General features: G+C 37.8%; 1 protein-coding gene across 8 annotated transcripts in view; it reads right to left on the bottom strand.

Moving 5' to 3' along the window:
• Window positions 1-2,385: 2,385 nt before the first annotated feature.
• Window positions 2,386-10,640, bottom strand: part of STS (steroid sulfatase) — a 112,961-nt gene continuing 104,706 nt past the window's right edge. For all 8 annotated transcript variants that reach the window (XM_039550141.1, XM_010394361.4, XM_010394362.4 and 5 more), the window contains one exon: window positions 2,386-8,581. In XM_039550141.1, coding sequence (XP_039406075.1) covers window positions 8,199-8,581 — 383 coding nt within the window. In that variant the 3' untranslated portion in view covers window positions 2,386-8,198. The remainder of the gene's footprint in view (window positions 8,582-10,640) is intronic.

Raw genomic sequence — 10,640 nt, 5'->3', positions numbered from 1 at the left:
TTTAGTCATGTGATAATACAGAATATTAGGAAATAAAATCCATTAAGGTGCTGCAACTAGTTTTATACTGAATATAATGCAGCATAAACATTTTTAACTTAAGAAACAAACTGTAAAAAATGCCTAGCAGATGGAGCCCTAAAATATTTTTTCATGCATAATTCAGTGCAGTTTATATGTTTGCTCGGCTGCAAAGTATTTCTGAAGATACAAGAAGATGGAAGATGTGTCATATGCATATAACAACGTAAATGTTTTAACACTTAAACATCCACTATAGTAGAGGTTGAAAGTTGTATTTTAAATGTCATGATATTTTTTCCAGAAGTTCAGCAGTATCCTTTCAAAACAATCATCATTGATGTTAAAAGAAAATGTAAATTGTAAAAGATCTTAAGTTATTTTTAGCAAAACTCTATTCTAATTGAAATATCTCATCATAGTAAAATAATTAAAGGGGCATAAAAATGACTAGTCTGATCTTAAAAACAAATTGCCTGACCTCTATAATGATGACACTTCTTTTAAATACTTCCAATAAGATATTTCTTCTCTTACTTGCAGAGCATGGTAGAGACAAAAAGAACTGAAGATCCATGCAAATAAACCCCAAGGAAACAAACACAGAAGAAACAAAGAAATTTATCCTTTAAAAAAAGTGTTTTCAGTGAAAAATAGGCATTTGGTTGCAAACTTCTGACTATGATGATCCATCTTAAATTTCATACTCCCTACTTAAAAAATATTTCAAAAATTCCAGGAGAAAGAAGTAGGATTCTACTCCCTAAAAACAGATAAACAGATATTGTGGGATTTTATGCTGTTGAAACTGTATCCTGTGTCCTTTTTTTTCTTTTATCTATGAAAAGGCAAAAAAACCCCCAAAACCTGAGAACATTATTAGGCATGACTAATAGAATCTTCACATAACCATACAAGCTAGGATAGACCCATCTTGTTTTTCTCTGTCCTAGGTAGAAATGGAGGTAAACCCATGTCTAGATATCTTCATCATTTAACTTAAATAAATCTCAGACCTAGAACTATATTTTTCTACCTACAGTGGTTTCTAAATTCTTCTGCAGGCAGGTAATGCATCCTCCCTATGTCATCTAAGTACTTTGATCCTACTTTCAGAGCACTACTGGCAGTGCAAGAATGAGGTACTTTCTGCACAAGCACAGTATTTCTAAGCCAGGGATCAAAGAAGACAGATAATACTTTCAAGCCTTCCCTCCCTGACATTTTTCTAGATGGGACACTCAGTTAAAACAAAGCATTCCTAAGCATCTGGCTGGGTGTGAAAAGGGGGGAGGCAAGGAGAAGTACACTGTACTTTCTGCCTTTTCTGTACGAGCTTTGCTGCTCTGAAGACTCCTACCCTTACCAGGTCAGGTAGTGAGTAACAGAGACAGAAAGTGACTTCACAGCCATAAGGTATATCTGTCTCTGCTCCAGAGGCAATCTGTGTACTTCATGTGATTAAAAACACTTAATCAGTCTTGAAGTTTCATAGCAAAGCTGTCATCACAACCCAGGTGAGTGTCCTTACCGCTAGGGAATTTTACCCTCTTCTTCGTTCTCTGGATTTAAAATTTTTTATTATGCAGTGGCACAGTTTCAATCAGATTATGAAGAGTTATTTTTTTTCATTCCCAGACTGTATACTTTCCTACATCTTGATTTCTACATTCCCCAAAATGGGTCTGGAGAGCAAAAGGAAAAACACAGGAGATACCCAAAGCCAGCCATAGGTTTAATATGTGAAGATGGAGATTCTCTACATAACCTGGTACTGAGTGCTTAAAAACTGAGTATCAGCAGCATTCATTTAGTACACATTACTGCAGCTGCTGGAGCTCTAGCATTCATTATGCTCATTAATCCAGAAAGGGCAGACTCCTTAGCTGCTGGGGTTGGTCTTTTGTGACTGAATTTTCTTGAAAGATAATCAAAGTGGGTTGTGATTCAGTAGCATAAATCTTAGCATCAGAGAGGATTTCCACTTATTTTTGGTAAGTATCACAGAGGAGAAGGAAGGGGTATGAAGCAGCTTGTTTTGCAGAATAATATGCTTTTTAAAAGCTTGGTCATTGATGACACATCACTGAATGACTGTGTTTCTCATGGGTATCAGACAGGGAAGTGTTAGGATCTAAAATTCCTATTCTAACAACCTCTCTGAAGTTTAAACAGTCATCAGGAGAGCGGCATAAATCAGGTACTTCTCAGTGCATTGGATATGACAATGCAAGGTTGACACTTACAAACCGATCAGCACATTTTCCTAAATCTGAGTATTTTGTCTGCTTGGCAGGAGGAGTTATAACATAAAAGATAACAATAAGGAAAAAAATGAAAGAAATTCTCACACATAATACAAACTTCAAGTATTCTTTTTATTACTAATAGCACAGGCAAACTACTCTTAAACCTTGAGGATTTTTTCTTTGTAACTTTATTTTTCATTTGTGAGCAATGAAGACCATATTAAACCAAAGTTATTCTCTTGCAGCCCAACTTGAGTCCATAAGGCTTTTGAGATGCTTTGTATCTAATCTTTTGTAATAAATATTGCTACCCAAAGCAACTTCATATCAAATTCTCTTAAAGTAAGTGTCACAATGAAGAGCTCTGCCTTATAATTTAAACTGTTTCACAGTTTTTTTCACATAAATCAGGTACAGTAAAATATTATCTGCATAAAAAGGCTTTATTATTGGATAACAGTAGAATAAATAATGTTGGAGGGTGTTTTATAACTGAGCTGACCCCCAAATGCTGAAATTGTTATCTTCAAATATAGCTTTATTTTCCAAGGAAAGTACCTGCAACACCATTCTTTTATACATCAGACTAACATTATTATTCTACATGGGAAACCCACCACGATTTATATTAAAGGAATGTTTTTTAGGCATTTAGGAGATGCTGTATAAGCATTGCAAAGCCTATAATTCACATCTCCCAAGTTCAGCAATGTTTCATAACATTGACAGTGCAATTAGAGATGCACAGATAATCAAGCCAGTCTTTATCTCACTAACCAGTATAGCACAAACTCCATTGGGAGTCTGGACTTCAGCATCTTTCCATATGTATAAGAAACCTTCAGATGCTGTGCCTTGTGTTGGCACAATCTCATTGTTCTCAGTACCAAACTCACAGGTCAGAGTTATTGTGGGAGAGGTCTTAAGAAAAATTTGCAATATCCTTTGTTTGCTGTACAGGTGAAGTTTTAGGCAGATTCTTATCAGTTTTGATGTAAATAAAAGCTACCAAGAAGAGCATGGAAAAGCCATATGATCTGCCAGGGTGTTTCCAGGACTCTGAATTATTTGCAGTTTTAGCACCCTGTAAACTGGGAGTCCCTAGAGCCTGGCTCAGGTCTTCTGTTCCTCCAGCGAAAAAAGAGACTGTTGCTGTCTTAGAGTGTCAGACTAAGATCTGTCACCACATGTATGATGACTCAGGAGCAGTCTGCTTGGCATAATTATTCAGAGGCGAGGGGTGGTGCATCCTGTGGGTTCCAAACTAATTTCCACCTGACAGCCTGACACAGAAGGACACTGTTGCAGAACACACAACAGTCCAGCTGGCCACAGAGGGGACCTCATTCCTCCTGGTCACCTGCAGTCCCTGAGAGACCTAGAGGAAGCAACAATTTCACAGAATCACAGAATATTCTGAGTTGGAAGGGACCTAGAAGGATTATCAAGTCCAACCCTCAAGTGAATGGCCCAGATGGGGACTGAACCCAGAACCCTGGTGTTATTAGTACTGCTCTCTAACCAACTTAACCAACTGAGCTAATCTCAGGGTCAATTTCCAGGTCCCTGTCTTTGGGTTGGAGATTACCCCCAGACACTCTTTGCTTCCTGGTGGTTCCCAGTTCAGAGTTTTGGCTAAGCCTTTCCTCCTGCCCACATGGCTGGCCACACTGCTTGTAGTGTTTTTGGGCAGGGTTGCTGCCTCTTGCTCCTTAGAGCATATTTTGGATGCTGCACAGGCAATGGCAGAGGAAAGGGAAATGACAGAGAAGATGACAAGATCTGTCTTAAGCACAGAACTATTATGTCCTAATGTAAGTAAAAAACATTGTAGTAATGTATGTCAAAAACACAAACCAATTTTTAATATACATACTCTAGAAGAATACATTATTTTTGTAGCTGTACTTGCACTCTTTTTCTTTCTTTTTCCATTTGTTCCTATATCAAGTGATATCTTAAGTGATATTTTTTACATTGTCCACATATCTGAACACCCAGATCTCACATTAATAGAATGTGAAATAAACTATTGCTGGCAAGTGATGATTCTCACTGAGCTGTGAAGTATACAGACCAGATTCTCTTAGCTCTCTGCAAACTTTCAGTTAGATTTAAGTGAGCTGACACTTCTCTCCAAAGCTCCTATTTCCCTTTTTCTTTTGATTTTTCTGATCATAATTTGGGGCAAGTCAGGACATCTCTATTTTTAATAGCTGAGAACCTGCGAGATCCAGTCCCTGCGGGAAAAATATTATTTATTGCTCCATGTAGTTTCCTGACTGCTAAAAAAGATAATAAATATGATCATAAAAATGTGACTTATAGCTTCCTCTGAATCCCAAGCGTGTATCTTTTTTAGCCATCTATTCTCTCTCTTCCAGATCGTGATCCCACATGCACTAAACAGTACACACAGAACCCACCTGAAAACCTCAACTTAAGGGTATCACATACCCCCTCATATAGGGGGATCTTCTACATCCTAGTTTTCCAGCTTTTAAATTGTATCTTCTATAGAGAAGGTGCCTTATTGACTAGAAAGTGCACCTTTACCAGCTTACCACTTTCGGCATTTTTTGCTCCTTCAGTATTCCCAGCAGTTAGAGAAATACTGTTATCCTTCTCTGAGTGCAGCAGAGGAGCTGAGAAATGAGTTAAATGACTTGCTCCGGGCTGTACAGGGACTCTGCCACAAATTAGGATATGATACTGTTAAATAATACTGTAGAGGAATACACTTCCCTCTGAAGCTGAACCTCCCAGTTTAAATGGACATATCCAACAAACAGGTACCATGTTAAAATACCAGTGCTCATTAAATGATAGATTGAAAGTCAGTTTCCAAGTATCAGAGCACATTCTCCTAGAGCCTTCCTTGTTAGTAAGCTGTGAATCATGTATATCCCATCAATAACCTGTTGTGAAAAACAAAACTTTTCCTTGTTACAACAGGCAGTGCCATCACACAAATGGTATATTGTCCTTCACATTTTATTTTGCAGATAAACAAGACTACTTTAATTACCCTGATCTGACATGCCATCTCCAGAACAGAAGGTACAGCACTGAAAGGTATAATACATTTGCAATACAGGGAAGGTTTATTCTAGGTATTAAATGAAATGGTATTAACATAGAGTATGAAAAATACTGCCCTTTTCTTCACAGAATCTTTCTTGAAGGAACAATTGTAAAAATGGATTTCATATTCTATTGCTTTTTTCAAAGTATTAAATGTTGTACTAAATGATATTTTTGAAAATATAAAGTTTATGCCACAAACAAGAAATAGTTTTTATTATTTGGGGCATCTCAGGTACGTTTTAATTACTTATATTTCATAATACCAAGGTAATTCTTGCTAGACCTTAAATAAGCAGGAGGTTAGCAGAGTCAAGGAGCCCTAGAAGTCAAATCCTTTTACAAAGACTACTTTTCATTTTCTGATTGATTAGGGCAAAATAGCCATTATAATCAATATGACAAGCAAACAGAAGGACTGAGAGGCAAAGAAATAGATGGAAAAGTATTTCAGGGGTGTGGATGTTTTAAGAAAGGAGATCAGAAAGATGGCATCAAAAGCCAAAAAGGAGGGTATGAAAGAAATGTCATATTCAGGCAAGGAGAAATCAGAGCAGTGGAAAAGTCACCAATTTTGATACCTCGATCAAGTAGCACAGAAGAACTTTTGTGCCTAGCAGAACAAAGAATTACTGCACTTGCAGAAAGAAAGGAAAAGAAATAATAACAACTCCGCATCTTTCTGATGAAAAGAAGTTGATGTTAATGTTCTTGAGAATATAAATTGAGATCCCTGTAAACCTTTACAAACCAGAAACTGTGGAAACAAAGTAAATCTAACCTTTACACAGACCAGAAACCGTGGAAACAAAGTAAATCTAACAACACCAAACCCCTTGTCTGAGTTAGCACTGTATACCTAACACACCACATATTTTTTCCCACATTCTTCGGAAGGAATACTTGTTTGAAAAGGTTTTGTGTAAGCTGGGGCAGAGCTGTGGGAGTTGGAAAGAGCATCCCTCCACACTGTGATGTTCCAGCACTCTGGACACAACCAGGACTGCCCTTTGGCTGTGGGGAGAGACACTGGCACCAGTGCCATGTCCCAAGGGGCTCCAGGGCCACATGGTGATGACCAAAAATTTGGGAGGTACAGATCCTGCCATGATGTTGAGAGGCAGCTACTCTCATAGAAGAATAATTATATTCAAATGAGAGGCATTTTTCTTCCTAAGGTTATGTAGTACATTCAGTGATAAATACTGGTCATGGGACTCTGACACCTGCAGAGAGTTTGCAGAGGTCTATTTAAGATCATGAACACAAGGTGAAACATCAAAAATAGAACTCCAAGGAAAAAGTACATTTCCCAGGACAGGCTTCCGGATATTGTGGAGAATGAAATTTTGAATGAAACTGCAACAGAAAAATCAAATAAAACCTAGGTTTTACAGACAGAGAAATACACAATATATCACAATAGATTTTTATATGACAGGCTTCAATAGTTCACAAGAACCAGGTCACAATCTTAATGTTGGCTGACTGAAGGTACTGCATTACTATAGTCACAGATCACTTTTGCCCCAAACAGGTTTTAACATGTCATAATGTGGGAATTAACTGCTGCTTTCTGATAAGGAGCAAGTCACTTTCTATTATCAGGCATCAAATCATTTTACTATTTTGCTGATATCTTCTTTTCTATATCTCTACGCCAAAGAAAATAGATTATCTGCCTGTAGAGTGGAAAGAAAATGTGCCTGAATAAGATGGAGATAAAAATGGATACAAAAATTAGCCCTCGAGGACAGTAGATTTCCCAAGACCTTGCTAAGAACTCAGAGACAGTTATATTTGGCTTTAAGTACTCAAGCCCAAGTTTATTTTCAGAAAATGAGAGATCCTATTCAGAGAGCTTAGAAGATGGCAAAGATATTTAAAGGAAGACCAAATTTTATTTATTTGTGATTAGTTTCATCAGTGGAAGAATAGGTAGGGTAAATAAATAGTGAAATATATATTTGTAGGATAGTACCATGTGAATCTGGAACGCAAATATCAAGGATGGATCGAATCTTTTATCAGTTGGACTATCACCATGAGAGTGTGCCTACAACAGGGATTGAAGGATTTATGGGTTATGAATTTGGCTTGCACATATATAAATATATATATATTTGTATGGAAACTTATGGAACACACTCAAGCACACAACTGGTGCACTTGAAGTAGTGTCCTTTTGAAACAAAGGTCACTGCCATACAATAGGACAGTGGGGATGCTTGGAAGCATCATTTTAATATGGACACGTCTTTCACTACATAGCTCTGTGCATTTTTATGGCACATTCAAAGTCAGACTGTTGACAATCTGTCAGTTTTTTCATACCTGTCATGCTTGCTGATAGAGATCTGTTGCAAGTCTGCTCTTAACCTATCAGTTACCAAATGACTGCCACAGGAGGACCTCTCCACTATTATCTCTCTACTTTTGATTACTCAGTGCTATGACCTACTAATGGATAACACTTAGCAAAAAGGACAGGCAAGTGCATTTAGTAGTTGTTAGATTGACAGAAACTATAGGTAAATTCTTTGCTGTGTAAGAAAAAAGCTGAAGGTCTAGAAAATTATCTCCCACAGAAAATGCTCACAAGTTTACCCATGTGTAGATTGGACAGCAACATGTCCTTCATGCTGTGTGATAAAGTCAGAAAAGGTGTGTCTTGCCCCCCCTCTCTTGGCACATTTTCTGACAGAAACTCTCTTCTACTGCAATAGGTATTTGAAGACTGGTCCTCCTCCAACACAACAAAACCTTCTGAAGGCTTGTACCACAAGTTCAAGTCAGACACCCACACTCCCCTGGTCCAGTTTCTGAAAGGGAATTGCAGCTTGTTTATCCGGAGTGCACCTCCAGTGGACTCCCTCCTGACTCATAGTCACAATAGCAAGACTGAAAGAGAGATGAGCAGCAGAGCTGGAGCCATGGCTTCCAGAGAAGGTTGTCCCATGACAGCTGGTTTGGAACAGCATGCAGGGATCTGGTGTGGTTTTCTACTGCTTGGTGTACAACCCTGAGGATTTCGTAGAAACGGCTCTCAGTTTCTGGAGTCAGTGGGACTTTCTCTCCAGGGTCTCTGGACAGATCAAAAAGCAGTGGAGGATCATGTTGTGTAATGAATCCTCCATGGCAGAAGCAAACGTGAGAATCATAGCAACCATTGGAGTCCTCAGGACTGAAGTTTGGAGTGAAGAAGAAGACTTTCCAGACAGATTCACCTGCAATTTACATCCACAAAACAGCTGGTGATAAAGTGATAAAATGACAAAATGGAAGTCTCCTAGTTTTAGGAAACTCCAACAACATGGGAAATCAGTCTTTTGGTAAAAAGACAGCATAGACACTCTGTACAGAAACTGCATACTGAAAGAGTAAAACAAAATTGAGCAAAACAAAAATAAGCAAAACATGGTGATTTTCATGCTAAACACATTTATGAAACAATTATGACAATTTCATTCCCTTGGAAGAATTCTGATTACCGAAATCATAGAAGACTTTAAATAACGTTGTGTTTTACAGAAACAGCGCTAAGATTTGCAGAAATATATACTAAGTCTTCTTCAAGGCTTATTAAAATGTATTTTTGCCCCTTGACCATACTTATCCACTGGTAAATATGCTGGACCCTGCGTCTCATTTTGCTAATCAAAATAGTTTCCTTGTTACCTTTTTATTTCTCTCTTTGCTGTATTAACCCACTGTCCTCTGCCCCATGCTTTCTTTGCAAAGACCTGGGTACAGAGTTTCTCATTTTATTAAATGGGATGACATGAAAAGGCATAAGGAATGCTGTCTTAGGCCTCCAGCTGATTTTTCCAAACATAAATAATAAATAACAGTTACAGTAGCACAATTCTTAGGTGACATTCTGCTTTGTAAAATGAGAACCAAAGTTCTTCATTTATAGATTGGTCATTCTCAGCTTAATTTTCTGTGTACAGAAACTGAACTGTCCACTCTCATGTAACTTTAGTCAGTATTTTCACTGTTTGAAAATCCAAGATATTTCTTGGAATAAAAATAAGCAAATACCAGTTGGTTCTTTCAAGAAGTACTCTCAAACAGGTCAGTGGAGGATCAAAAAATACTTAACAAGATAGATGTAAACAAAAATGTTGTTACTGTTTTCCTCAAGTATCACAGAACAGATAGGAAAGGCAGAAACAGACAAAAACTTCCAGGGAAGCACACCATCCTCCTACAGCCAAGGAATTATATAGTTCTTCAGAAATGGGACAAAGAATAATTAATTAGAGTAAGAAAAATCTGTATTTTTCTCTTAATAAAAGCAGGTTACTAAACATCTGAGATCTATAATGTCAGATTACCTGCTCACTTGAGACTATAAAAACATTGGAAAAATTTAGTCATCAGTAATTTACATTTCTCAGCACCCTATTGTGTGGAAGGCCTTAGAAAATGTGGGATGGGTAGAGCAGAGATACACTGGTATATGCCATGGTGAAACCACATCACAGTCAGCTTTTAAAGAATAAAAACATGTTTAAAGAGAAATGTTTCAGCAGACTAAAGAGTCACAGGCTGCAGTTCTAGACCACAGCATGGATTTAAAGGACAGTTGGTGACCTTAAGATTCTTGACAGCTTCTTCCATTCCACAGCATTTTTCACATTATAAGTGATTTTACCTTTAGGAACCAATTCAATGACAGAGCCTAGGGACTTGCAGTTCACTTCGTCTCCACTTAAATTGGGGTCGGATGGGTGATGGCTATTATACACATTAGACTGGGAGAACCCTCTGAATGCTTCTTGGAAGTCAGCAAAGGGAAGGACTTTTAAAGGCTGAGTGACTTGCTGGCACAGACAATAGGATGTGGAAGGTTTTAAAAGGCTCTGGCAGTGACAGCTGCAATAGCACAGTGTTACTGGGAAAAAAATGAAAGGAAATTTAAAGGAAGGCAAAGCAAGATAAGACAAAGTAATGCAAGATGGCATTCCTTCATCTACCTCCAGGAACATTTTGAAAGGTTGGTTTGGCACTTGAATCTCTTGTTTTCTCAGAATTAAATAAACAAACAAAATCAAATACGGCCACTTAAACTTCTTTGAACTTATGCACAGAACATTTCCAAGAAATATGCCTCTCGTTTACTGAGATTTAGAATTTACATTCTGAGAAGGCATGTAATTCTCTACTAAGCATTGGTTCAGGCTCCTTAGATGTGTTTAATTGCAAGATGGATGGTGGAGAACATAAAAAGCCAAAGGGCTTGATTAATCAATGCACTGTGTGTCATTGTAGACCATGCAA

Source organism: Corvus cornix, chromosome 1 (assembly GCF_000738735.6).
Source record: "Corvus cornix cornix isolate S_Up_H32 chromosome 1, ASM73873v5, whole genome shotgun sequence".
NCBI classification, from domain to species: domain Eukaryota; kingdom Metazoa; phylum Chordata; class Aves; order Passeriformes; family Corvidae; genus Corvus; species Corvus cornix.
Note: the sequence above shows the minus strand (reverse complement) of the source record. Positions and strands in the feature narration are given on the sequence as shown.